This window comes from Podarcis cretensis (genome assembly GCF_951804945.1).
Source record: "Podarcis cretensis genome assembly, chromosome: 16".
Taxonomy (NCBI): Eukaryota; Metazoa; Chordata; class Lepidosauria; order Squamata; family Lacertidae; genus Podarcis; species Podarcis cretensis.
In genome coordinates, this window is record NC_137186.1 from 15,131,966 (window position 1) to 15,159,964 (window position 27,999).

Genomic DNA, 27,999 nt, shown 5'->3' on the forward strand with positions numbered 1-27,999 from the left:
GGGTTTTACCATTAATGCAGATCTTGTACAATAAAAAGGAACAGATCCCACGTAACAGGGATAAGATAAGACTATCAATGGCTAGCTCTGCTTCCATGGTCAGAGACAGAAACAGACCCTCTAGCTGTCCCTATTTTCTAGTAACAGTTCTGGATTTACAGGTTTCTGATTTCATCCTGGAATGTCCCACTTTTCCTAAAGACGTCCCTATTTCCATTGGAGAAAAGTTGGAGGGTATGGAGTTATGCAACCCCTGAGCCAAGGAGATAAGTAACTATACAACCTTTAGAAGACATCTGAAAGCAGCCCTACATAGAAAAAAAATTTCTTAAAAAATGTTTACTGTTTCATTATGTTTTTATCTATGTTGGAAGCTGCCCAGAGTGCCTGGGGCAACCCAGTCAGATGGGCAGGATACAAATAAATTATTATTATTATTATTATTATTATTATTATTATTATTATTACCATCATCATCATGAAATAAGATGTCCCATTTTTCATTGGGAAAATGTTGGAGGGTATGCAGTAATGCTTCTGAATGCCAGTTGCTGGAAACCATAGTGGGGAGAGCACTCTTGTGCTTGGGTTCTGCTTGCAAGTTTCCCATCAGTGCATCTGAGCGGCCACTGTGCAAACAGGAAGCTGGACTAGATGGGCCACTGTAGTAGTAGCCAACATGCTCTTCTTTGGCTCTTTCTCAGCCTGAGGGCTGCATTCCCTGCTAGGCCACATACCAGTGATGTGTGGGGCCAGAGGCAAGAAATGAATGCAATTTTTACCTTGGTATGGTAGGCTAGTTTCTACACCCACACCCACCCCACCCCCTTCTCTAGCCTCCTTCCAGGCAAGCAAGGGGCATTATTAGAGTGCCGTGCCAGTGTCGCGTGTGGAGAAAGTTATGAGGGGCCAGATATAGACTTCTGGAGGGCCACATTGGGCCTCTGGGCCCGAGTTTCCCCATCCCTGCCCTACAGTGTGGGGGTGACTTGTTTTTAGAAAAAGCCTTCTAAGAAGGAGCCCATCTGTAGTAGCTGCCTCATATTGATGCTCACTCCTCAAAGGCTACCTAGAGCATCTCTCCTTGCAAAACACCCCTTATCTTATCGTTAACTTATCACTGTCTTTGCATCCTGACTCCCCCACAATGCATCTTCTTTTTTCCTTTGGTTGTTCAAATTCCTGGTGCATTTTTCTGCCTATAACTTGTTATCTTCTCAGTTCTAAGGCAACCTTAGCATTAGCTTGTCGAAATCTAGCCTTCCTTTCTTGGCATGCTGTTGATTTTTATTTATTTGGCAAGCAAGTTTGAGTAAGGAGCATCTCTTGGGTACATTTCTCTCCGCCCCTGGATGTTTGCTTTAATTGCATTTTAAACTCCCTCTTGCCTTCCCACCTCGCTCAGAGCAGTGTATGTGCATTATCATTAATAGCATTTGTTTCCCCCCTCTGCTTCCAAAACAGCTTACATAACATTCAGCTAAAACAAGACAGCCCCTGCCTACAAGCTTACAATCTAAAAGGCACAACACAAAAGGAAAAATTCTTAGGAGAAGCGCCCGGGGTGGCAGAGGAATGTGGTGGTTCTGAGACACAGTGCGGGGATCCTGCTGGTAAAAGGCCGAGGGAAGCGATTTTTGCCAATTTCTGCTGCAGCCTCTTGATCTGCCTCTCATGCTGCCTTTGGTGGAAAGAGTTCCCTAATCCAGCGGGGATTTCTGGGGAGTACAAACTCCAGAGGCTGCAGGGGGAGTTGGGGGTGATCACCTTCTGCAAGCAGAAGCCCAACTAGGATCCAAGACATTGCCTTATGCCATTTGTCCTCAAAACAATCCCATGAGGTAGGTTCACTAGGCTAGGAGACAGAGAGAGTACAGTACAGCTAATCCTACCTAACCCAGTGGGAATCTGAATCTGGTCTCTGGTGTATCCCTCCCAGAAATATAGAAGAATTGGAAGGGACCACGAGGATCATCTAGTTCAACCCCCTGCAATGGAGGAATTTCTCAAAACTAATAATAATAAATAATAATAATTTTTTATTTATATCCCGCCCTCCCTGGCCAGAGCCGGGCTCAGGGCAGCTAACACCAATAAAATAAAATCTCAGTAAAAACATAATAGGGGGAAAAGAGAGGGAGAAAAAAAAACCAATTTAAAATACAGTTTAAAATGCAATTTAAAATGCAGCCTCATTTTAAAATCAAGACCATAAGGGGAGGGAAACATAAGGGTCAGACCAAGTCCAAACCAAAGGCCAGGCAGAACAGCTCTGTCTTGCAGGCCCTGCAGAAAGATGTCAAGTCCCACAGGGCCCTAGTCTCTTGTGACAGAGCATTCCACCACGTCGGGGCCAGTGCTGAAAAGGCCCTGGCCCTAGTTGAAACCAATCTAACCTTCTTGAGGCTCAGGACCACCAAAGTGTTGTTATTTGTGGACCTTAAGGTCAGTGGTAGAGCATCTTCCTGTGGGACATAAAAGGTCTCAGGTTCAGCATCTTCAAACAGGCCTGCCTGAAATCCAGGGGAGCTGCTGCAGGTCTGTGTTGGCAGTACTAAGCTAGATGCGCTCATGGCCTGGTTCTCCAACTGCTCTTTCTAAGGCAGGTTAAATGCGGCAATTAATTTGGAGTGGGGGAAATTCCACAGGGATTCTTTCCCGTTTTTTTCTTGGATGATAGGCGGGGTCAGGTGGATTAAACTGGTGATCCTGCCGATTGCCTGCCCGCCCCATTATCAGGGCAATTGTCAATTAATGATTAATCAGAACGCTGGGCCCAGGGAACATTCAGAAGGAGCAAGCTGACCCCATGGCAGGACGTGAGTGGGGCTGCTGTGGGTGGGCAGATTTTGGGAGTCGGGGGGAGGGGGGAAGAAATGACAATGATGGGAAGGGAACAGTTCCTAAGCCAGGCAACGGAAATAAGAGTCCGGGAGCAAATACTATTTGTAGGGCGGATGGAAATTAGTGGGGTTTCTTTCCTGGCTTCCCAAAGGCACAGAAGGGAGAGAGAAGCCTGGAATATGGCAACAGGGCGCACTGTCACCTACACCCCCAATACTTCACAAAAGAAACTGAGGTCTCAGGAGGGTCCTCTAAGTTCCCTCGGCAGACACCTTGGTTGTCTCTTGTTTGAACTATTTTCGCCTCTTTGCTGTTTCAACCTCTCACCTCAATCCTCTCTCCTCTGTCCAGCCGTCTGCTGCCAAAGTCCTCTGGCCTCTGGGATCAAAGGGACGCTCCTCTTTCAATCTCAGCACTGGTTTCTTTTGTCTTCTTCCCAAATCCAGCACCGACTCCTTGTTCTTGCCTTGGGTTCTTAGCCATTGCACAACACACGGGCACATCGCTGGTGCATCCTTTCCTGTGAACTTTCTCCTGCAGCATCACCACCATCTACTTCCCAAAGGTCTCCTGCCTCCTCAAATGTTGCGCGCGCGCGCACACACACACACACACACACACACACACACACACACACCGCTTTCTCCCTTGCTAACTCATAAGCTTGCCATTGCCCCACCCCCACCCCCACCCCAAATAAAATCAAGTAAATAAATAAAAACACTTAACTAAAACTATGAACGATCAGACTGTCTGAAACTGAAATGCTTGCTGAGGTCACATGGAAGATGTTGCGGCGCATTCTGGCGAGGCAACTGGCGAACTGACCAATTGCGTTGCAGGTCGCTCGGTTCTGGAACAGGACAGGTGGACGTGTCCAGCCACCGCCACCCCAACATAAATCCTGGCTATGTTCTTGGAGATGTGGCAGAACTCCCTGGCTCCCATGCTGTTTACCAAACCTGGGAGAACCCTCACTGGCACTCATGTTGGGGAGGGTTTTTATGTGGGATATAATCAGTGCTTTCTTTTCTGGGGGGGTGAGAGGGGTATGCATACCCCTAAACATTTTGTGAGTCTAATGGGAGAAGAAACTAAAAAAAATTAATTTTTTAGTTTCTTCTCTAGCACAATGAATCGCCAGTTCCGTTGCTACCCCTGATGGTGGCCTTTAGTCCATTTACTGTATTTATTTCCCCCGATTTGAACTATAAAATGGTGATTTTCTTGAGTCAAAATGAGAGTACCCCTAAACATATTTTTTAGAAAAAAAGCACTGGATATAATGGGGAGGGGCTAAACCATTTATATGCCCCCCCTTGAGCTGCTTGGAAGAAAGGAGGGATTTAATAATCTTTTGTAAGGCTTTTCTTAGTTGTTGTTTTTGAAAGCAGTGTATACATTTTATGAAATATATAATATAATGGCCATCCGTCACAGATACCTTAGCTGAGATTCCTTGGCGTCCCTTCCAACTCTACAATTCTACGATTCTGTGATAATATAATATATTCTTGCCATTTATTCTTGCTTTTGACCTGTAAAGCCCTTCACGGCCTAGGACCCTCGTACCTACGGGACCACCTCTCCTGGTATGCCCCACGGAGGGCCTCAAGGTCCATAAATAGCAACACCCTGGAGGTCCCGGGCCCTAAGGAAGTTAGATTAGCCTCAACCAGAGCCAGGGCCTTTTCAACACTGGCTCCGGTCTGGTGGAACGCTCTGCCTCATGAGACCAGGGCCCTGCGGGATCTGATTTCTTTCCGCAGGGCCTGTAAGACAGAGTTGTTCCGCCTGGCCTTTGGCTTGGAGCCAATTTGATTCCCTCCCTCTCTTTCTTTTTTCTTTCCTTCTCCTCCTGCGATGAGGCTAAATTTTAATATTTTAATATTTCAATATTTTAATGTTGTATTTTAATTTTGTTTTTAAGTTGTAATCATTCAACTTGTTTTTATTATTGCTTGTAAGCCGCTCTGAGCCCGGCCTTATCTGGGGAGGGCGGGGTATAAATAAAAATTATTATTATTATTACTATTACTATTCTCTTTCTGTTAAGTCAAGAGAATATCCTCTTTAGGAGATCCAGGTACAAATCCTTACTCCGCCCTGAAGCTCACTGGATGATTCTCTTCCTCTCCTGCTCTCCTCCTCTCAGGGTTGTTGGGAGAATGAACTGGTGGGGGTGGGGGCAGAAAAGGGAGGAGATAAAAATTGGGGTAAATAAATGAGCCACTGCTTTCTTACCTGCTCCCACAGCAGCAGAAACTTCGCCTCGTCTGAGGATGCGGAAGTTCTGGCAAGAACATTCGCAAAACTCCTCAGTGCAGGAGATGATGCTGGATTCGGGAGCCCAGCAACTCACACAGGAAGACACCCCAGAGATCATTGCCCTCTTGCCTTGCCTGAAAGGACAGGACGTGTTGGAACTGGGAGCAGGCATAGGGTGAGTCTTAGTGCAGGGAGCAGGTGATGACCCTGCTTCTCCCAAGCCAAAGCCTGGTCAAGCCATCTCTCTCTCCCCCTTTCACACACACAATGCCTCATTTTCCTTCCCACAGATAAAGCTGTAATAATGCAATAAAGCCCCAAGGATTTCTACTGTCCTTCCAGGGCCAGAGGGGAACCCAGGAGTCAGGCTGTCTCCCTCCCTCCTTCAGCTATGCAAATCCTGTTGTTTCATTTCCAGCAGAACCAGCTCTACCATTGGGCAGAGGAAGGCAGCTGCCTCAGCCAGCAGATAGAGAGAGTCCTTTGCTTAAGGCGGCCAACTGTCTTGGCAAGACCTTGATTTCACCCCACCCCCCAAAAAACCAAGCAACTGACAGCAGATTGCCTGCCTGAAGGTTTTGCCCCCAGTGCTTGTTGGCTATGCTGTTCACTAGGAGGGGGGGGGGAGCATTTTGTACGTGTTCAGAGGCATTCAGAGCTGGCCTAGGATCATTTGTGCCTTCAGGAGAAGTATAGTCCACCCCCAATTTACATATTTACACTGAAACCAACCAGAGAATCTTATTGAAGTACGGTGGTACCTCGGGTTAAGTAATTAATTGGTTCCAGAGGTCCATTCTTAACCTGAAACTGTTCTTAACCTGAAGCACCACTTTAGCTAATGGGGCCTCCTGCTGCTGCCGTGCCGCCGGAGCACGATTTCTGTTCTCATCCTGAAGCAAAGTTCTTAACCCAAGGTACTATTTCTGGGTTAGCGGAGTCTGTAACCTGAAACGTATGTAACCCGAGGTACCACTGTACAAGTGAGGGGACATTGCCCTCCCACACACCCAAGGGTGGCAAACAGCTTAGGGGGCACAGGGCAGGCCGCAGAACACACCCATCTTGTGGGAGGAAAATAGAATCCCAGTGATCCACATGTGTAGGGTAAATAATGAAAGAACCGGCTGGGTGCCTGGATTCAAAACGTGCGGCTAAAGTCATTCTCCAGCAGGAGAGGGGCCCCGCTAGCAGAGTTTAAATTCACAAAAGCAAGCAGTAGAATAGCGCTAGGAATACAGGCTGTTAGAGCCTTTTATCCCATTAAGTCCACTTGCATACAGCACTCCTCTTGCATTGAACAGACCACACATTGTTAAGTCATTGTTAAATAACATCTGTGGCAGTTGCTTCACTCTAATGCAAAGATGGGGAAGCTTTTTCTAGCTTGAGGGCCACATTCCCTTCTAAGCAACGTTCCAAGGGCCACATCCCTGTGGTGGGCAGGGCCCTTGGGGAGAATCCCGCAGACAGAGAGCTCTGTAGGGCCGGATCTGGCCCCTGGGCCTGAAGTTCTCCACCTCTTGGAAGCAGCTGGAAACTGCTATGTCAAATCCAGCAACTTTGCACATCCTAGAGCCCCTTTCCTTGCGCTCACCCCTGGGGGAACCCCAGATGCCTTGGGAAATGTGCTGCCAATGCAATGAAGAAGAAGAAGAAGAGTTTGGATTTGATATCCCACTTTATTACTACCCGAAGGAGTCTCAAAGCGGCCAACAATCTCCTTTCCCTTCCTCCTCCACAACAAACACTCTGTGAGGTGAGTGAGGCTGAGAGACTTCAGAGAAGCGTGACCAAGCCAAGGTCACCCAGCAGCTGCATGTGGAGCAGTAGGGAAGCAAACCCGGTTCACCAGATTACGAGTTCATCGCTCTTAACCACTACATCACACTAGCTCTCAAAACAGTCTCCAATGAGGCAAAAACAGGCCCTCTGAGCCCGGCTTCGGCTGGAAAGGGTGGGATATAACTAAATTATTATTATTATTATTGCCCATTTCAGGGACGAGGGGAAGAGTAGAGGAGAAATGTGCTTGTTGGGTTTGAGGCCTAAGACCTCCCTCTCCCTGCTTTTCTGTCAGCCGGTTCACAGCAGCTCTTGCGAAGCTGGCACACCATGTCACAGCTGTGGATTTCATGGAGAGCTTCCTGGCGCACAACCGACAAGAGAACGGACACCAGCCAAATGTGGATTTCCTACAGGCCGACGTTACCAGCCTGCAGTTACCAAGCCAGAGGTAGAAACAGATTTTATTGTTGATTTCAGTGGTGATTTATTATACTTTTTCTGTCTCTTTCGGGGGGCCTTGTGAGCCAAATGGAAAGAGCTGGTGGGTCTAATCAGGCCCATGGGGTGAAGGACCCCCACCCTGAAGGTCTCTAGATATCCTGAGCTTCAGACGCAATGGTCCAATGCTGGGGTGACGAGTCAATAATCATACCAGGGTTGGGGTAAAAGAAAAGATTTCTTCAGACTGGAGAAAAAAGGCACAAAGTTCCAAATCCTGCTCATCTTTTCGCACAATTTATACAGTTAACTCCATATGTTAATACTTGCTACGCTTCTATTGTCATTTAGTGCAAGCCATCCCCATGGTAACCTAAAACTACGTATTTTTGTCTTATCTCATCTTGCAAAACTAGCAGTTACACTGGCTTGGTACACAGGTTAGGGGGTGATGGGACGTCTGGCACTTTCGCTTAGTTTGCTTGTCAGTACGTTTTTGAGGGAAGTGGGAGGGCAAGAGCTAAATTTGTATGTGATGGGGTGCCAGGATGCTTATCAGCTTTGGGCCAGCTTTCTGCTGACTATGCATCATAGTGTTACATACCGCTCAATAGTCCCGATTTAAGCAGGATATCCCGGAATCACAGAAGCCGATCCCGGCTTCTGATTGGATCCTGGAATGTCCTATTTTTTGGGTCTGGTGCTCTAGTGCGTGTCAGCTGGCTTCCGCCAGAGCACCAGAATGAAAGACGCTTGTTTTTTGGTCTTGTGGGAACAAAAAGGTTTTGCGCCCCTGCGCATGCGCGAGAGCTCAGGACCCAAAAAGAAAAAAGAAGCGTCCCAGTTTTTGTCCCCGGAATCTCAGAGGGTATGGTGTTCTTTTGAGGTGGAAAAGTTACAAAGGAGGCTAACCGCCGAGAAGGCCAACGTTCTGTTTGTCTTGATCCGAGCTAATGCCTAGTATCTGAGGCAAAATGGAACCTCTCTGGTTCTCCTTCATACAAGCTCCCATCAACGCAGCCTTTATAGCTGGAGTCGGTCAGGGCCTCCCAGGCCTGGTGGAAATGGACCAGGCAAGCAAGGAGCAGGCGTTGCAGGATTCACAGTGATTTCTCTCTTCTTCTTCTTTAAATTTTATTTATGCTTTTCAGGTTTATACATTTCACTAATTTTAAAATGATTTTAACATTTCAAAACTTGACTTCCTTCCCCCTCTTCCTGCGGTCCCTTAAATGTATTTTTAATATCTTCTGCATATCCAAATTAACTTAATTTGCTCATTTAATCATCTACTTTCAATATATACTCTTACGAAACTGCAGGTTATTACAATAACCCTGAAAATGTTCTTATCTGTTTACAATTTACAATCTGGAAATATCCAACAAACCATTTCCATTCTTTTATAAAAAAAAGTTTGTTATCTTGATTTCTTATTGTTCCGGTAATTTTTTCCGTTTCTGCATATTCCATAAGTTTTTTGTATCCATTCTTCCTTTGCTGGGACTTCTGCTTCTTTCTGTTTTGAGGTGAGTAATATTCTTGCTACTATACATGAATAAGTTTCTACACAGTTTAGGTAGTTCTGTCCCTAAGAAAAGCTTCTGGGTTGTTGTTTTTATACAAACGTTGTTTTAAACATCCTTTTCAATTCATTATTTATCACCTCCTAGAAAGCTTTAGCCTTTCTCTCTTTTCCTCCCCCCGTAGCTTCGACCTCATATTCTCCAATTGGCTTTTCATGTACCTGTCGGATACCGAAGTGAGTGACGTGGCCCAGAAGATGCTTCTCTGGCTGCGTCCAGGAGGGCGACTTTTCTTCCGGGAATCCTGCTTCTACCAGTCTGGTCAGTAGTTCCAATAGGTGAGGGGGCAGAGCAAAGGAGACCAGTTCCCAAGAGACCCTGGAAGGTCCATAAGTGGAGTTGACATTCAGTGGGCGGTGCAGTTAAGAAATGCCCCTGTAGCAAAATTAACCTTTGAGGCTGAGGTAAATCTCCATGTGGTTGTGAGAAAACAAAGGGTGTTTATTGCTAGCAATAATGGCTCAGTGGGATCACTCTCCTGTTGCGTTCTGAAGGCAAAGGAAAGGACTGGACCCTGATTAATAAAATAGACACGAGGCTTGGCCAGCAAGACTCTGGGAGGAAGTGTGAATAGCCACTCCCTTGTCCAGGCCGTTTTTATTAACAAAAGAACTCTTACACAGTGTTTGTAAGAACCAATCAGATTTCCTCTGAGGAATCCTTTTAACTACAAAGAACTACAGTGGTACCTCGGGTTACATACGCTTCAGGTTACATACACTTCAGGTTACAGACTCTGCTAACCCAGAAATAGTGCTTCAGGTTAAGAACTTTGCTTCAGGATGAGAACAGAAATCGCGCTCCGGTGGCACGGCAGCAGCAGGAGGCCCCATTAGCTAAAGTGGTGCTTCAGGTTAAGAACAGTTTCAGGTTAAGTACGGATCTCCGGAATGAATTAAGTACTTAACCCGAGGTACCACTGTACTTGAGCATGCATACAAGTTTTAGGCTAAATAAACAGGAATCAAGGAGGAATGCATTTAACAAACCTGGAGGTCATACACAGGCTCTCTCCTAAAGCTGAGCAAGCCAAAATGGGTGGGGCCTGCTTAACATAGGTAGCTGTTATCTGTTAAGCAATACATATGTATAAACTTCCTCCAATCTAAAGTTACAACACAACACAACCAATTATACCATGTATGGTCTTTCCTTCATTACCTATTCATTAGGCAAGGAAACAAAGGATTCTATTTTGTCAAATGTAGACACTTAGGGATGTTGTTTACAACCTTGGGACTAAAGCTGCTCCTAGCACAAAAAAAGACACAAGGCCTCTAGCCTGGCCAGTTAGCTGAGCTTATAGGTCTCTATGTGCATCACCCCATCACTGAGCAAGGGCTTCTCCCCAACCACTTTGCCCAGCCCTGAACTCTGAATCCATTGTAGAGGTTGGATTCAGTGCCGGATTTACGTATAAGCTAAACAAGCTATAGCTTAAGCCCCTGCTCTCTTGGGGGGGGGGCAAAAAAACCCACTGGATGTACATTTCCAAAATATAAGATCAAAAACAAATAAAACTTACATACAGCAACAGTGTTTTGTGTAGGCTCCTATGATGTAAGAAATGGGCCCCGCCTGCTAGCCTAGTCCCTAAATTATCACTGGTTTGCTCATTTTTATATATAGGGTGCCTACATTCTGCATGTGCAAATGGCTTTAGATACCTGTTAGGTCCTATAAATTACCATATAGCATATATTCAACACAAAAAACAGCAACAATTTGTTGTTGACAAAGGACAGCTGGACATATTAAAGGGCCCCATTACCTTTAGTAGCTTAGGGCCTCATCAAACCTAAATCCGGCCCTGGTTGATTGCCTAGAATCAAGCTCCCAATCCTATTAGCATCTTTTCCCCCGCAGGAGACCAGCCAAGGGCCTTCAACCCCACTCTTTATCGAACACCTGCAGAATACAATCACTTCTTCACTTCAGCCCATCAGACGTGCGGGGACGAGCTCTACGGATTTGAGATAGTCATGTCCCGATCGGTGCAAACTTACATCAAGGTAACCGCCTCTTCCCTTCCTGCCCTTCTGCTTTGAAGCTGCGCCACATGCAGAGGAGCACAGGAGCACGTGCCGAGGGCCTTCCATGCAACCACAGCCACCTCTGCATAGGATGTCATCGGGCAGCGATGGCATCTGGTGCCCGTTGGAACTGGTGGGATGGGAAGCAGAGGATGCCCATAGCAGGTGGAGGCAGCACCAACGGCAGGCGAGAGCCAGTTGGTTTTAGTTCTGCCTCCGCCCTGTTGAGTTCTACAAGAGCAGCAGCATTGAGACTCAGGAGAAGGAAGCTGACAGGCAGTGACAGTCCCTGGACAGGATGGAAGTAAGGACGCAAACAGGTAGGGGCTGGCTGAGGGCAGGCTATGGTTTGGGGGGCAATACCCTGCTTGCCCAACAATAGGGCAGGGCCCCCAAATCGAAGGGTGTGGCTTTTTTGCCACTTAATTTTTATTTAGTTTCATTTTTTAAAATATAAATTAACATCAAATTTAATACATAATTTATAAGTTCTTTCACGGTGTTGTTGTTCCCACCCTTCTATTCTTCCTTATACTTATTTATTCCACAGTACTTTTGTTACTATTATTTTTAATTTTCCATCCGCTGCTCAGAATTTAATCCTTCCCAGCGCTTTACTTCTTAGGCCCTGGGCTCTACCCTGGCGGCTTGGTCAGGGGCTCTCGCAGTTTGCCGGGATCTTGGGGACTAGAAACTTGTTTAAAAATTCAAAAAGCAAAAATGAGATGATGGGAATGCCCGTTTCTGGCTTACGCTCCTTTTCACAGAGGAAGCAAAACCGCAACCAGGTGTGCTGGCTTCTCCAGAAAGTCCCCCGAAACCCCGAGGCTACCTGGGGATACGACACCTTCCAGAAGTTTCTAGACAGCGAGCAGTATGCCACACGGAACATCCGTCGCTACGAGTGGGTCTTTGGGCCTGGGTTCGTCAGCACCGGAGGCCTCACGACCACCAAGGTATCTGGAGCTGGGGAAGGAAGTGGCAGGCAGGTCCAAGAGCTCGGGCTTTGGGGAAACAGGCTAAAGATGCCAGAAATTATTAATGTAAGAGAACAGGTTCCCTCAAACTGGTGCCTTCCAGACATTTTGCACTACAACTCCCATCATCCTTCACCACTGGTCATGTGGGCTGGGCCTGGTAGGAGCTGGACTCTTAGCAACATCCTGAGGGCACCAGGTTGGGGAAGTCTGCAAAGTTACTTGCCAAGGGCATCAGATGCTGGGGAGAAATTATATTCATAGAAATCACAGAATTGTAGAGTTGGAAGGTATCCTAAAGATCATCCAGTCCAACCCCCTGCAATGCAGAAGTATGCAGCTCTCCCATACGGGGATCGAACCTGCAACCTTGGCCTTACCAGCAGCATGCTCTAACCAACTGAGCTATATTAGGAAATTATAATAACATTCCCTTCGAAATATGCTGAACATTCCCTTCAAAATAAAGTAAGTTTCTAGTCCACATGGTCTTGAATAAAGGATTGGCTTATATAGGAATCTGTCTTATACTGAGTCAGACCATTGGTCAATGCAGCTCAGAACTGTCTACACTGGCTGGCAGTGGCTCTCCAGGGTTTGAGGCAGGGGTCTCTCCCACCCCTACTAGGGATTGAACCTGGGAGCTCCTGCTGCACACAAGGCCAATGCTTTCCCACTCAGCTACTGCCCTTGCCCTCCTGCCAGAGACCCGCCTACCCCTTCCCCATCTCTCTACAGGAGCTGGTACGTATGCTGGATTTGAAACAGGGCCAACGAGTGCTGGATGTTGGCTGCGGACTCGGCGGGAGTGACTTCTACATGGCTAAGGTACAAGCGCAAATAAACCTTTGAATAAGAATGGTGACAGGACGCGGGTGGCGCTGTGGGTTAAACCACAGGGCCTAGGATTTGCCAATCAGAAGGTCAGCGGTTCGAATCCCCGCGACAGGGTGAGCTCCCGTTGCTCAGTCCCTGCTGCTGCCAACCTAGCAGTTCAAAAGCACCTCAAAGTGCAAGTAAATAAATAGGTACCGCTCCAGCGGGAAGGTAAACGGCGTTTCCGTGCACTGCTCTGGTTCGTCAGAAGCGGCTTCGTCATGCTGGCCACATGACCCGGAAGCTGTACGACGGCTCCCTCGGCCAATAAAGCGAGATGAGCGCCGCAACCCCAGAGTTGGTCACGACTGGACCTAATTGTCAGGGATCCCTTAACCCTTTACCTTTAAGAATGGTGATGATGGTTGGCCCTGGCAGCGCCGCATTGTGCTTCCACAAAGTACAAGAGAATGGGTCTCTACTCCCAAAGAGCTTACACAACTAAAATCCAACACAGGGGGGAAGGGGCTGGCTGGAGCTGATGGACGTTAGCTTCCCCACAGCTTCTGGAGGGTCACAGATTCCCCACCCCAGGTTTACAGAGCAGCGGACAAGAAGGAATGATGCAAGAGTGCAACTTGTGACATCGCAGTATTGCATCATCAGCCATCATTCAATCTTCTATCAGACTGTATGGCCTTTTTGACGTGCATGCCATCCTTGTCCCTTATCCCAGAAAACATGGGTTGACTGTGAGCATAAGAAAAGCCTGTCTGCTGGATCAGGCCCAAAGTCCATTTAGTACAGTATCCTGTTCTCACGGTGACTGTCAGATGTCTATAGGAAGCCCCCAAACAGGAGAAGTGCCGCTGCAACTCTCTTCACCTGCAATTTCCAGCAACTGGTATTCAGAGGCTGGAACACAGCCATCCCACCTAGTAGATACTGATAGTTGTATCTTCCATGAAGTCTATTTAAGGTTTTATAGGTCAAAACCAGCACTTTGACTTGGGCCTGGAAACTGACTTGTAGCTACTGCAGTTGGGCCGAGATGTAATATGCTCAAACCGCCTTGCCCCTGTGAGCCACCTGGCCACTGAATTCTGCACCAGCTGAACCGTCACCAGAGGCAGCCCCACGTATAACACCTTGCTGTCATCTAACCTAGACATCAGATTACTGCAATGAGTAGGGCTGACGTAAGACTCTAGTGCTGGCAGTGACGTAGCGTGGGGTGGTTGGCCCGGGCACAAAATTGTTAGGGGCGCAAAATTTCAACACCTGGTTCTGCCTCAATGCAGCTAAGCGCTTCCATCGCTGGGCTCTGTTGAAAACAGCTTCTCCATGCGAACTAATAATAATAATAATAATAATTTTATTATTTATACCCCGCCCATCTGGCTGGGTTTCCCCCAGCTCCCCAGCTCCCAACAGAGGACTAAAACAGAATAAAACTTCAAACATTAAAAACTTCTCTAAACAGGGCTGCCTTCAGATGTCTTCTAAAAGTCAGATAGTTGTTTATTTCCTTGACATCTGATGGGAGGGCGTTCCACAGAGCGGGTGCCACTACCAAGAAGGCCTTCTGCCTGGTTCCCTGTAACCTCACTTCTCGCAGTAAGAACTAGGGAGTGACCTCTCCAGACAATGGAACGACTCTTCTTCTCTCTGTGGCTGTGATCTCCTGGCTGGCGCGGATACTGTTAGACAGCTGAATGTGCATGCATTCTCCATCTGTTTCCCTCTCTCCCACCACCTCCTCTGGGCAGCCCTGGGCACTGGCAACTCTCGCTATGCCACTGAGTGCTGGAAGCTCCTGTTTTCTTCCATGATGGCCCCATATTTTTTTTTATGGGGAGGGAATTTTTAAATGGTATTTTCAGCAGTGACAACATAAAGATATGACAGCAAGGATATAGCAAAAGAGGAGAGCAGAAAGGAAAAAGGAAGGAAGGAAGGAAGGAAGGAAGGAAGGAAGGAAGGAAGGAAGGAAGGCATACAAAACAGGATTAAACGATCTCCCATTCCCAGAATGTACATTATAAAACTCAAAGCATTAAACCTCCGGACCACCACATTTTAAGTAAACCTAAAAGAAAATGAGTTCACGGACAGCCCATGATTATGGTCCCATCTTTGAGCTATCATCTAGCCTTGAGGTGGCCTGACTCTTTCCTTTCCTCCCAAGGAGTTTGGCGTGGAAGTCCTGGGCATGGATCTTTCCCACAACATGGTGGAGTTGGCTTTGGAACGAGCGCAAAAGGAGACTGGATCCTTGGTAATGATGAGGGGAAAGGGAGGGGGAACCAAAGGAAGATGCCCTATTAGACTAGTTATACCTATTTCAGGTCCACCTGATTGATAGGGTGCTCTCTGGGGTTTCAGGTAGGGTAGACATTCCCAGCCCTACCTGGAGATGCTAGGATTGAACCTGGGACCTTCTGCATGCATTGCTGATGTTCCACCACTGAGCTACGGCCCTTCCGAATTAATTAATTAAAGGGAATTAAAGGGGCATCCAGACTGTAGCAAACTGGCTCAATCTCATGTCAGCAAATTCATGTTAAGCAGTTAAAGCTGATTTGGTGCTTTGGGGCAACAAAGAGATGGGGAGAGATTCTTTTTTTGTTTGCATTTAAACGAGAAACTACCCAACTTGCACTTCTTGAATCGATATTCAAACCAGAATACAGCTGTCCTTCACAAATGCTCACTTCTCTGAGTTTTGAGTTGCAGTTCTCCAACCAAAAACTCTGTACAAGCATGCACGCATCAGTAGCAAGTGTGCCTAGAATGCGCATATTCATTCAAGCAACAAATATATTTTATATTAATTACATGCAAAAATATGTACAAAACTGAATGCAAAAATGTGTGTATTAGGAAGAAATTTGCACTAAAATACTGATGAATTTTCATCAAGATTTTTTAATGTTTTTAAAAAATCTCAAATTGCTACGTAATTCATCAATATATATATATACTTTAAAATCCATAAATTGATACGGAATGCATCAAGACTTTAAATTGTTTTTAAAAATCACAAATTGCTATAGAAATTCGGAGAACTGAATTTAAAACTGGAAGAATGAGAAACTGAGACAAACTGAAATTAACAGATTCCTTCATCCCTAACTGCTCCCCCCCCCCCAAACTGGACTTTTTGCAATAAGGAAAGTTACAGGAAAAAGCACTGGGAAGTGTGGGATAATTCTAGTTTCGAAGAAACATCACTTAACCTCCCGAAAGCAGAACAGAAATGAATGCTCATTCAGTAGCCAATATTGTTGAATCTCCCTGCAAAGATATCTGGAAGCAGCTAAGCAAGTGAAGGCTGTGTACACACCATACATTTAAAAGTACATCACACACACCCTCCGCAAAAAAATAATATTCTATGAACTATAGTTGGTTAAGGGTGCTGGGAATTGTAGCTCTGTGAAGGCTAAACAGCAATTCCCAGGATTCGGGGGGGGGAGGGCAATGTTGTGTAGCTCTCTAAGTCAGCCATCTAAAAGGGCAGATCTCCTGTTCATTTCATGGGAGCTTGGGTGAAAACACTTCCTAGGTCAGTGGTGTCCAAACTTTTTTCAAAGAGGGCCAGATTCGATGAAGTGAACATGCGTGAGAGCTGACCAGAGTTGCTGAGCTTTTTTAAGGATTGAATTTAGACATGCCTGTCCTAGGTGGATCAGCTGCAATGCTACTTAGTAGGAGAGGCTGCTGTTTGAATTTCACTCCGAAACGTTCTTGTGCCGGCTCTGCTTCTAGGTGCAGTTTGAAATTGGCAATGCCACGCGAAGGACGTTCCCAGAGAACACCTTTGATGTCATCTACAGCCGGGACACTGTCCTGCATGTGCCAGGCAAGAGTGCTCTCTTTGCAAAGTTCTTGGTGAGTCTCCTGCCTCTTAACGTGCAGAAAAATACAAGCAATACAACCAATTCAGCCTCGCATCATTGGGGGCAGCCCTCTGGCGGAATCCAAAAACTGTGTTTTCCCCCAGTGCCCTAAAATGAAGCAGCGCTCAGAGTACATGGGAAACAGCAGTGCTTTATTTTATCAATGCCCTTAACAAGCGGTTTGTGCCCAATGGGTTTGGTAGGGCCAGGCTTGCCATGCGTCAGGAGAAACCCTGACCTGTCCTGGTTTTCGGGTGTAAAAATGGTGTGAGGGGGGAAACCCGGATGTATGGCAACACGATGGAAAAAGCAGCAGAAACAGCTCCCAAAACTCAACAATTTTGGTTCTTCCTTAAAAAAAAAAAACCCCACCAACTTTGCAGGTGTTAGGAATTTTGCTTTTTGAAATATGGCAACCCCAGGTAGAGCAGAAGGCAGGGAGGCTGACATTAGGTGGCGATAGAGCCAATTACATTCTGGTTTTGCCCCTATCTTCCTTCCTGCTGAGTTCTGTGAGGAAACACACACAAACAGGAAGCAACCTTTGGTGTAAACAAAACAGAGGGCTTATTCACACTTCTGCTTGTCCAGCTGCTTCCCCCAGGAAAAACTGCTCTTTAGTGTTCAGTTGGAGCAAACAGCAATCCATATTTTCCCCAGATCCACATTTGTTCCAATTTAGCACTAAAGAGCAGGTTTTCCCCAGGCAAGGAACAGGGCAAGGGGGAAACCACTTTGACTTGTGCTTTCCAGGCACACCTCAGATGCGTCATCATCACCTTTTGTCGTGCTAATGCCTCTCTCCCAGGTGAGACTTTAGCTTGGAAAGAAAGCTTAGTCTATATTTTTCCACTGGGCACCACACTGGCCACAGAGCCAGTGTGGTGTAGTGGTTAAGAGCAGTGGACTCGTAATCTGGTGAACTGGGTTCGCATCTCCGCTCCTCCACATGCAGCTGCTGGGTGACCTTGGGCTGGTCACACTTCTCTGAAGTCTCTCAGCCCCACTCACCTCACAGAGTGTTTGTTGTGGGAGAGGAAGGGAAAGGAGATTGTTAGCTGCTTTGAGACTCCTTCGGGTAGTGATAAAGCAGGATATCAAATCCAAACTCAATCTTCCCTTCAGTACTCCAAGCAATCAAAATCCTACCATTTAGCAACTTCTAGGGTTTAAAGAGTCCCCCCTTCCCTGCAAATCTATAACACCATGCTGTGAACCTCCCTGAGATCTATGGATAAGGAATAAATAAATAAATAAATAAATAAATAAATAAATAAATAAATAATATTATATTATATTATATTATATTATAATCATAGAATCATAGAATCATAGAGTTGGAAGAGACCACAAGGGCCATCGAGTCCAACCCCCTGCCAAGCAGGAAACACCATCAGAGCACTCCTGACATATGGTTGTCAATCCTCTGCTTAAAGACCTCCAAAGAAGGAGACTCTACCACACTCCTTGGCAGCAAATTCCACTGTCGAACAGCTCTTACTGTCAGGAAGTTCTTCCTAATGTTTAGGTGGAATCTTTTTTCTTGTAGTTTGGAACCATTGCTCCGTGTCCGCTTCTCTGGAGCAGCAGAAAACAACCTTTTTCCCTCCTCTATGTGACATCCTTTTATATATTTGAACATGGCTATCATATCACCCCTTAACCTCCTCTTCTCCAGGCTAAACATGCCCAGCTCCCTTAGGCATTCCTCATAAGGCATCATTTCCAGGCCTTTGACCATTTTGGTTGCCCTCCTCTGGACACGTTCCAGTTTGTCAGTGTCCTTCTTGAACTGTGGTGCCCAGAACTGGACACAGTACTCCAGGTGAGGTCTGACCAGAGCAGAATACAGTGGCACTATTACTTCCCTTGATCTAGATGCAATACTCCTATTGATGCAGCCCAGAATTGCATTGGCTTTTATAGCTGCCGCGTCACACTGTTGGCTCATGTCAAGTTTGTGGTCAACCAAGACTCCTAGATCCTTTTCACATGTACTGCTCTCAAGCCAGGTGTCACCCATCTTGTATTTGTGCCTCTCATTTTTTTTGCCCAAGTGCAATACTTTACATTTCTCCCTATTAAAATTCATCTTGTTTGTTTTGGCCCAGTTCTCTAATCTGTCAAGGTCGTTTTGAAGTGTGATCCTGTCCTCTGGGGTGTTAGCCACCCCTCCCAGTTTGGTGTCATCTGCAAATTTGATCAGGATGCCCTTGAGTCCATCATCCAAGTCGTTGATAAAGATGTTGAATAAGACCGGGCCCAAGACAGAACCCTGTGGCACCCCACTAGTCACTCTTCTCCAGGATGAAGAGGAACCATTGATGAGCACCCTTTGGGTTCGGTCAGTCAGCCAGTTACAAATCCACTGAGTGGTAGCATAGTCAAGACCACATTTTACCAGCTTCTTTACAAGAATATCATGGGGCACCTTGTCAAATGCCTTGCTGAAATCAAGGTAGGCTACATCCACTGCGTTCCCTTCATCTACCAGGCTTGTAATTCTGTCAAAAAACGAGATCAGGTTAGTCTGACATGACTGACATGATAATGATGGTATCCTGGATCCTGTCCCACCAGCGCCCTCTGCCCTCAAATCTTACCCAGCCATCTCTCTCTCTCCTCTCTAGTCGTGGCTGAAGCCAGGTGGGCAGCTTCTCATCTCTGATTATTGCTGTGGGCCTCGCCCCTGGTCGAAAGCTTTCACGGAGTACGTCAGACGGAGGGGCTACAGCCTTCTCACACCCTGGGAATATGGCCAGGTATGGGTGTGGGTGTGTTGGTGAAAGAAGGCAGGCAAGTAAGAAGGCCATAGCATGTGTTTTATTTAGATTAAGGCTGCGCACCCTATTTGTAGCCCCAAAACATAGCTTTTCTCAATCCAGAATCATTCATGATTGTCCTTCACATGCTGCTTTCAACCTAGGGCAGGGGTTTTCAACCTTTTTGAGTCCAAGGCTCCCTTGACCCACTGCATTCTTTCTGTGGCACCCCTGTGGGGCTCAGGATCCCAGTTATGTCACCCCTTGCCTGCAGAGCCCACAGCCTCTCACCCTTTTTCGAACAGCCTCCCTTGTGTTTAGGGTTCCCTCAGCCTCATTTCCTCTCCCCTCTCCTTGAGAGTCCTTTGGCCAGCCGCTGCTGCCACTCCTGGTCTCTGAGCTGCTCCCCACACCCACCCCAAAGAGAGGTGTCTCCTCACACTGCCCCACAGGGGCCTGGGACTTGTCTGTCCATTCCCAACAGCATGGGCTGGAGGGCTGGCTGGCTGGGCTCCCTCAGCTGCTTGCTTGCTTACTCCGAGGCCACCTCAGCTCCTGGCAACCAACACCCCTTCGCCAGCGCCAGAGGCACCAGTCGCCTGGGGAGCTTGTAGCCAGGGCTGCTGCAACAAACAGCTGTGCAAGCCTTTGGGAGGCAGAGAAGTGAGAGGGCATCAGAGGGAGGGAGGGAAGGAAGGAGGGACAGAGGCCAGTGTTGCCCAAGGCACCCCTGAGCACCATTCAAGGCGCCCTAAGGCATAGCTGTCAACTTTTCCCTTTTCTTGTGAGGAGTCCTATTCAGAATAAGGGAATTTCCCTTTAAAAAAGGGGAAAGTTGACATCTATGCCCTAGGGTGCCACAGCACACTGGTTGAAAACCACTGCTGTAGGGAATGTGATTGTATAAACAGGCTCCCGAAAGGCTGGGTGTGGTAGAGGTGGGAGCCATTGATTCTGGCAGAGCTGAATTCAGAAAGGTCCCTCACCTCTCATCCTCATTGCCAACACCTTCCAGGTGCTTCAGGAGGCTGGATTCAGGCAGGTCCAGGCGTTGGACTATACAGAGCGGATGCTGTCAGCCTTGACTCAAGAGCTGCAAGAGCTGGAAAGAAGTCAGCAGCAATTTGTCCAGGTGGGTTGGCAGATTGGAGATGAAGCAGCCTAGAGCTGAGCTTGTCTCTCTCCCTGTGTGGCTGCGCGCGCGCGCGCACACACACACACACACACCCCTGTTGAAAACTGACGGACTTGGACCACAGGCAGGAGCAGCCTGTCCTGTTTCATCACCCCTCCGCCAAAGCCTCGCTTACCAGGGTCACACGGCTTTGGCTTCCAGCTTCCGGGGAGATCTTGCCGAAACCTGGAAGCCAGAGTCACTTCTCCGGTGACAGGGAAAAAGCGAGCAGAAGCAGTGGTAAGATGTCGTCGGAAGCTGCCTCTGCCGCTTCTCACTTCTCTGGTGGCAGGAGCAGAGAATCGCCTTGGGATTCCGCCGCCCGAGGCAGCTTCTTCAGTCTGTCTCATGGGTGGGCTGGCCCTGACCAATGACGGCACCACGAAAACAAATATTGGGAGAGAGCAAGGGCATTTCGGAGGACTGGGCAAGCAGTTGAAAAGGACCAAAGTAGAACCAGTGACCTAGGCTGGGGTACAATCTGTCCTTTTTATCATGTTGCATTATGCCCACTCAAAGTAAATAATGCTATGGTGTTCATCTTTGGCTGAGGTGAGGCAGGATTTGTCCTTTTTATCAAAATGCAGGAGAAGCACTTTTAGAATATGATGTTTTAAGCTTTAGAACTTGTCTCTTTTTTTTACAGTTGTAAGTTGCTTCGAGACCTTTTATGAGCAACAAATAGGTGTAATTAATTGTAATAATCCTCCCCCCCCCAAAAAAAAAATCAAGCAGCAGGTGGGAGCTCCAGGCAAGCAGATTTCAGACAAACATTAGGCAAAACTTCCAAGGGAGCGGAGAGCGGGCAGTATAAATATTTCTACTGCACCATGAGGACATTTACAATTCCTTCTTGTTCTCTGTTTATTTACAGCATTTATATTGTGCATAATCATAGCATTTCTGAGCAGTGTAAATAAAAACAAACCATACGGTGATAGGGGTGGGGGGGACAACATGATTCAGTTTGAATTTAAAGACGAACCTACCTAATTTGCACTAACTGGAACAATATGTGAACTGAAACAGAGCTATTCTTGGAAATTTACACTTTTCTGGATTTTGCAAAGCAGTTTCTAACCAAGCAACATGTACAAAAATGCAAAAATGAAGGCAAGGTGTGCATAAAAACGCACACCTTGGTGAAAGGAAGCATAAAAAATGCATTTTGAGGGGAAATATAAATATATGGGGAAAGACGCTTTGCAAAAATGCATTGTATGTTGGGAGAAATTTGTACTGAAATGCTGATGGATTTTCACAAGGACTTTAAAAATAAGTCCCCAAACTGATGTACAGATGGAAACAACTGAACTTATGCTTGGAAAAACGAGAAACTGGAAGAAACCTCAACTGACATATCTGTCCCCTCCCTAGACAGAACAAAACAATAAATTTCACCCCACCAGGGATTGTGAGTGACTCTCCTCTTTCTTCTCTGCCTAGGAATTCTCAGAGAGCGAGTTTGAGTCCTTGGCCTCTGGATGGAGGGAGAAGCTGCAGCGCTGTGCGGATGGGGACCAGCGCTGGGGGGTCTTCTATGCTCTGAAGCCGCAGTAGCTGCTGCCCACCCCCCAGCCTGGGGCGGTGAACTCCTGTCCAGCTCCAGGAGCTTTTTGGCCCAGCAAGCTTTTAATAGCATTTGCTTGTGTTTTCTTCCTACTGCTGCCTGGTCAGCTTTCAAGTCTGGATCCACTGCAAGAGTTTGCAAGAAACTTCGCCTTCCAGTCTGGGTTTTGCTGGCCTTTCACTCAGATTACTTGGCTTTGCACTATTCCAGGTCTGGCTAGAAGTGTGGAAGGATTTCTCTCTCTCTCTCTCTCTCTCTCTCTCTCTCTCTCTCTCTCTCTGTTTCTTTCCTTCTTCCCTCCTTCTTCCCTTTCTTTCCCTCTTACTGGAACGATCCCCTCCTCTCCCTCCACATTTCTGTTCCATCTGTTTCGGTTATTAAAAACTTACTACATTTTCTTTATTTCCTTGTTTCTACCACATTTGTGGGGAACCTCTGTGAGTATGTGTAGAAACTGCCTTGCGGTATACAAAATGTAAAATGCTTATCTCTCGCTCCAACCATTTTTACCTCAGGCCTCAATCTCCAAGCAGTCCCAGGGCATTTTCCTAAAAGGCAATGTGGCCCTCAGGCTCCCAGTTTAGTTATTTGTTTATTTTCTGATGTGCCACAACATTCTGGGAAAATAAAAACAGTGGCAGCAAATTGCTGCCACCCAGATAAACTCTCCCATCACCAGGGGAAGGTGAAAATGCATCCCCATCATTGGAGTACCAGAAATTCCTCATTCCTTGTATACACCAATGACAAAACTCCTTCTCCTGTCACCAACCCCAAGAGGGAAGTATTGGCAGGATTACAGAGCCTCAAAGTTTGGAGAAGTCCAAAAAAATATCTTAGGAAATGTCTTATTTCTGCAGACAGTCTCAAACCTCTGTGTCTCCTCTATCCAGGCAAGCAAGTCATTTTCCTCCCATCCCTGCAAAATCATGCTGTTAGGAGAACCAACCCAGGTTGTCACGTTGAAGTCCTATAAACCCATCAGCAGGGGGCAGCAGCTCTCCATCTGATCAATAAATCAGTGCCGTGCTGCCACAGTCATACAGTATTTGGAAATGGCAGAACATCTGAAACTCATGGTTCATGCCACCTGCCTGAACTGTCTGAGAGCTGATGGGTCCCAATGTTGGGGAGAGGGCTGAACCTGGAGGGCTGTGGGCTGGGACAGGGTGAGCTCTCTATCCTAGACCTTACTGTTCAAAGGGTCGGGGGTGTGGGTGGGTCTGTGGATGCCGTGGCCTCCAACATTTCTCCAATGAAGATAGGGACATCCTGAGGAAAAGCAGGACATTCCAGGTTCAAATCAGAAACCGAAACAGCTTCTCTAAATCACGGACGTCCCTGGAAAATAAGGATACTTGGAGGGTCTGGGATGGCTGCTTTAGTTGAGATTCTTGTACTGCAGGGGGTTGAACTAGATCAGGGGTCAGCAAACTTTTTCAGCAGGGGGCCAGTCCACTGTCCCTCAGACCTTGTGGGGGGCCGGACTATATTTTGGGGGAAAAACAATGAACGAATTCCTGTGCCCCTCAAATAACCCAGAGATGCATTTTAAATAAAAGGACACATTTTACTCATGTAAAAACACACTGATTCCCGGACCATCCATGGGCTGGATTTAGAAGGTGATTGGGCCGGATCCAGCCCCCGAGCCTTAGTTTGCCTACCCATGAACTAGATGACCCAAGGGGGAAACATACCAACTACAATTCTATAATTCTATGCTCCTTTGCATGTTGTAGAGCAGGGGTGTCAAACTCAAATTCATCGGGGGCCGCATCAGCAGTTTGGTCACCCTCAAAGGGCCGATTGAATCTGTAGGACTATGTGTCCACTCTTTATTATCATAAATTATTGTCACTGCATTCAATTATTACTGTTTTTTGTAATAATGTAAGTAATAACTAGCTCTGAAAGCAGAAACATAGTCAGAATAATGGCAAGTAGATATTCAAATGTACAATTATTGTACAATTTATTGAAAAATGATTTTTGGTAACAGACAGTATTTTTTTTTTTTTATACCGCTCAGACTTTTAAGCAGAATAATAAGCAGACCCCCCCTAATAAGCAGACCCCCCTCCCCCCCACATACATCATATGTACTTACAGTACAGGAGAGAAGGGTTCAGGCAGCCGTTGGATCTGTCATCACAGGATGGCATGCGCTCAATATAAAAACAAGTGGAGGATTCCTGAATGCATGTAAAGTGGAGGTTTCCTGTGTAGAACGGCCGGCGCCACTAGAGGGCAGACATTCTCTGGCTTGTAGGCTGCCGTGCATGCGCTGAAGAGGCGGCTTTCTTGTGTAAAAAAAAAAAAAAAAGCGAGAATAAAAGGTGAAGGCTGGCGGCCGGCAGCGGCTACACGGGCCACATGATGAGGTCTGGCGGGCTGGACTCGGCCCGCGGGCCTTGTGTTTGACACCCGTGTTGTAGAGTATTGATTTTTTTAAAAAAACAACAACCAGTAAGTGAAACGGAGCTGGACAGACAAACGATGGCAACTTTCATACACTAATATTTGGAGACAGGCCATAGTTCAGTGGTGGAGTGCCTGCTTTGTATGCAGAGCTGTCTGGTTCATTCCCTGGTACCCTTTCCCAAACCCTGGGCAGCCGCTGCCAGTCAGTGTGAGTAACACTGAGCTAGATGAACCAAAGGTCGTAACCAAGTACTTTCTTGTTCCCCTGTCCCTATCACGGGATTTGTTAGCATATAACCATGAGGAAGAAGTGCTCTCTTGGTAACTCTGTGCTGCTTCGCCGTGGACAGAACACATTTTTGTAGAGGCTTGTATAATGCAATATTTTATCTGGAGGAAACAGCAGGAATCAGCCCAGAGGCCATATCTACTGAACAACCAAGACATTTCCCTTTTTATATTCTTTACTGAAAGATTAAAAAGTACATAATTGCAAGTGCACAGTGTTAGATAAGACACAAAAGAAGAAGAAAAGATAGGACCCATGTAGAAAACAAACAAATCAAGTTATTGTGGTTAACCAGACCTTAACCTAATACAGTATTTATAAAACTGAATTCCAAATATCATTGAATTTGTCCATGGCAAGTCTATGTTTAGGACGAGCTAAGCCGTGTAGCTGCTGGATATGTAACAAGGATAACGCTTCTCTAAAACATATGTTTTGTACAATATTGATAAGTTTTGGGCAGAAGGTAGTAGGGACGATCAGCATGACTGTACAGAATGATCTCAAATTTGCAGAGGGAAATATGCTTTTGGATTATACATGGAACCTAACAAAGGGACAATATGAGTGGAATCTCTGTGCCCTTACTATGGCAAAAAGACAGGTTATTGACTAACAGGAAGAATAAAAATGCAGCTCCCTTCAACGATTGGATTGAAGATACGTACAAACTCACTGCACATCAACGAGTTGCGTACAAACATGAACAATCAAGGCATTTTAAAGAATAATCGCACGCCCACTTTCCAGAACATGCTCTTGTGTTTAAGGTGACCATGCGCGCTCAATAATAACACCACCCTTTGCTTCATAATTGACTGTTTCCCAATCAATCATGGCGTTTCCAGGAATATTGTCGTCAAGCAGGGCACGCTTCATTTCCTCCTGGGACAGCACCCTCTCCCACATCCTCACGTCCAGCAGCTCTCCGACATAGGAGTCGTTGATGTCAAAGCCGCCCGCCTGGGTGTCTTGATCTTGACCGAGCACAATCGATGAGTCTGACTGAAAGCCGTCAAAGCCGCCCCCCAGGGTGTCTTCATCTTGACCGAGCCCAATTGATGCGTCTACCTGAAAGCCGCCCCCCTGGGTGTCTTGATCTTGACCGAGCACAATCGATAAGTCTGACTGAAAGCCGTCAAAGCCGCCCCCCAGGGTGTCTTCATCTTGACCGAGCCCAATTGATGCGTCTACCTGAAAGCCGCCCCCCTGGGTGTCTTGATCTTGACCGAGCACAATCGATGAGTCTGCCTGAAAGCCGTGAAAGCGGCCCCCCTGGGTGTCTTGATCTTGACCGAGCACAATCGATGAGTCTGCGCTGATGGAGTATCCTTTCTTCAGGCTCCTGGGCGGCAGACGTTTTCCATTCACCCACAACCTCGCCAGCCCTGTGGCAGAATCCCAAGATGCACACAAAGTCTCTCTTTCAAGCGACTGTTTTTCTGGGGTCAAGAAGGTCACTGCTTCACCTCCCACGTAGAAGGTGTATTGGTTGGGTTTGTACTTGTAGATGATGATATCGTTGTGGCTTTTCCGGGTGGCATAAGAGAAAAGGCTGTAAGCACGGGTCAGATCCGTGTAATGTTTCAGGCACACGGTGAAGGCGGTCAACGGCTGCTTTGGGGAGGCCTTCAAAACCACATGGGCTTTATTCGATGTTTGCGGGAAAACGACTTGCTTCCCAGAGAGGCCTGAACCTGAAGGAAGAGGGAGGAGGAAGAGAGAATGTCACAGCTTTCTTCAACCTATGTTAACCTCTGCATACCTCTGCATATTGTAAAATTGTATACATCCTTATATTATATATCTAATATGTTAACCCTCAGTAAATTTTTGTATGTTTATTCAAAACCTGCCAAGGAGTCCAGTTCATTTTGTTGTCTTTTTAGATAATTTATAAAAGGCTCCCTTTCTTCCTTAAAGTCACAGTTGTCTTTGTCTCGCAGTTTGCATGTCAATTTTGCCAGTTCTGCATAGTTCATCAATTTCTCTTGCCACTGTTCTTTTGTCGGGGTTTCCTCATTCTTCCATCCTTGTGCAATCAAGACTCTTGCCACTGTTGTAGCATACATAAATAAATTCTTTATAGCTTTCTTCAAAACTTTTCACCTGAGCAGGTGTGACAAAGGGGAGATGCTCAAGAGAGCCTCTCACTTCTCCTTTGTTGCCCAGCTGCAACACAACAGCCCTGCAGTGCTGCCAGTGGGTTTTCTTCTCCAGTAGTTGCTGCTGCGACCCTCCTCCTTACTCTTGCAGACCCAGATGGGAGGGGACTTGGCATGCACCGGGGTGATGACATGTGAAAAGGTTCTGAGCCAGTGCCCCAGCACTCCTCAGGTCAAACCTCTCTCCACCCAGTGCTTATGTGGCTTATGTGTGTTTTCCAAGTGAAATGGTCCGTGCCCTGCTCCTTCCCACCCCACCGTCAGAGACTGTGCTGAGGAGGGCTGCACTGAAGAAGGAAGGTGGGAGCCACCCCCTCCCCCTGATCCTGAATCTTCCCAGGAGCAGGAGGACAGTATAGGATTGGAACAGCGGTGTGCAGAGGGGCACAGTTCAGAAGGCAGAAGCTGGGAAATACTGGATAGGGAACAGCTAGCAGAAGAAACACTGGAAGCGAGAGAGTTAACAGATTCAGTCTCCGGACAGCATTCATCCCCCACTCCCAGAAAGTGTCCGAACAGAAAGTGCAGAGGGTACAAACTCAGATTACAAGACATAGGAATGACATAGATTAATAGGGACAAAGAGGGGGTGACCCTTAATTGGGAGCACCGCCATTTCTAGGAGACGTGTTCTTTGTTCTCTCGTTGTGATTATTAAAGATTCTAACTGGTAAGACGTTCCTTTCATTTGATCTTCTTATCTGCTGCCATGCGGGGAGGAAGTCAATTCCCCAAAGCTTGACACCCACCTCCCTGGTCACCTACCTTGCTGGCCAAAAGACTGACAGGCATTGAGGAGGAGGAGGAAGAAGAAGAGAAGGACCTTCATCTTGGCCGTCTGCAGAATGAACCAAGGCAAGGCAGAAGAGGTGTCAAGAAATGGACTTGGGATGGTCTCTCGCTCTGGAAGAGGAAGAATCTTGCTTGAGAGCTTCAGGCTCCACGCAAAATATACCCTCGAGC

At 46.8% G+C, this 27,999-nt stretch overlaps 2 protein-coding genes and 1 long non-coding RNA gene across 8 annotated transcripts; 1 reads left to right on the forward strand and 2 right to left on the reverse strand.

Moving 5' to 3' along the window:
• Positions 1-842: 842 nt before the first annotated feature.
• On the forward strand, positions 843-22,560 carry LOC307205333 (uncharacterized protein). 4 transcript variants are annotated; one of them, XM_079957589.1, is made up of 12 exons: positions 843-1,841; positions 5,101-5,287; positions 7,193-7,348; positions 9,049-9,185; positions 10,791-10,936; positions 11,725-11,913; positions 12,673-12,762; positions 14,939-15,028; positions 16,522-16,644; positions 19,283-19,414; positions 20,430-20,546; positions 22,035-22,560. In XM_079957589.1, exons 2-12 carry the CDS (start codon positions 5,127-5,129, stop codon positions 22,146-22,148), a joined length of 1,455 nt encoding a protein of 484 aa, XP_079813715.1. In that variant the 5' UTR covers positions 843-1,841; positions 5,101-5,126; the 3' UTR covers positions 22,149-22,560. The 4 variants fall into 4 exon arrangements, with proteins under 4 accessions (XP_079813715.1, XP_079813716.1, XP_079813713.1 ...); XM_079957587.1 differs by lacking the exon at positions 843-1,841 and adding an exon at positions 2,227-2,819; XM_079957588.1 differs by lacking the exon at positions 843-1,841 and adding an exon at positions 3,340-3,409.
• On the reverse strand, positions 4,877-13,649 carry LOC307205372. Of its 3 annotated transcripts, none has more exons than XR_013833983.1 (4): positions 13,155-13,649; positions 10,931-11,087; positions 9,086-9,242; positions 4,877-5,017 (listed from the first exon to the last, which is right to left on the reverse strand). It is a non-coding gene; the product is annotated as an uncharacterized lncRNA (long non-coding RNA). The 3 variants fall into 3 exon arrangements; XR_013833984.1 differs by having other exon boundaries at positions 10,931-11,178; XR_013833982.1 differs by lacking the exon at positions 10,931-11,087.
• A 2,468-nt stretch (positions 22,561-25,028) lies between the features above and the next one.
• LOC307205350 (uncharacterized protein) lies at positions 25,029-27,993 on the reverse strand. Its single transcript, XM_079957645.1, has 2 exons — positions 27,802-27,993; positions 25,029-26,568 (listed from the first exon to the last, which is right to left on the reverse strand). The coding sequence occupies exons 1-2, from the start codon at positions 27,863-27,865 to the stop codon at positions 25,637-25,639; spliced, it is 996 nt and encodes a 331-aa protein (XP_079813771.1). The 5' UTR covers positions 27,866-27,993; the 3' UTR covers positions 25,029-25,636.
• Between the last annotated feature and the right edge of the window lie 6 nt (positions 27,994-27,999).

Bases quoted from the DNA above. Each gene is read 5' to 3' on its own strand.
- LOC307205350 (XM_079957645.1), bottom strand. From the start codon at position 27,865: ATGAAGGTCCTTCTCTTCTTCTTCCTCCTCCTCCTCAATGCCTGTCAG. The intron at 26,569-27,801 runs GTAGGTGACCAG...CTCTTCCTTCAG, and splicing joins TCAGTCTTTTGGCCAGCAAG to GTTCAGGCCTCTCTGGGAAG.
- LOC307205333 (XM_079957587.1), top strand. The intron at 7,349-9,048 runs GTAGAAACAGAT...CTCCCCCCGTAG, and splicing joins CTGCAGTTACCAAGCCAGAG to CTTCGACCTCATATTCTCCA. The intron at 10,937-11,724 runs GTAACCGCCTCT...TCCTTTTCACAG, and splicing joins CGGTGCAAACTTACATCAAG to AGGAAGCAAAACCGCAACCA.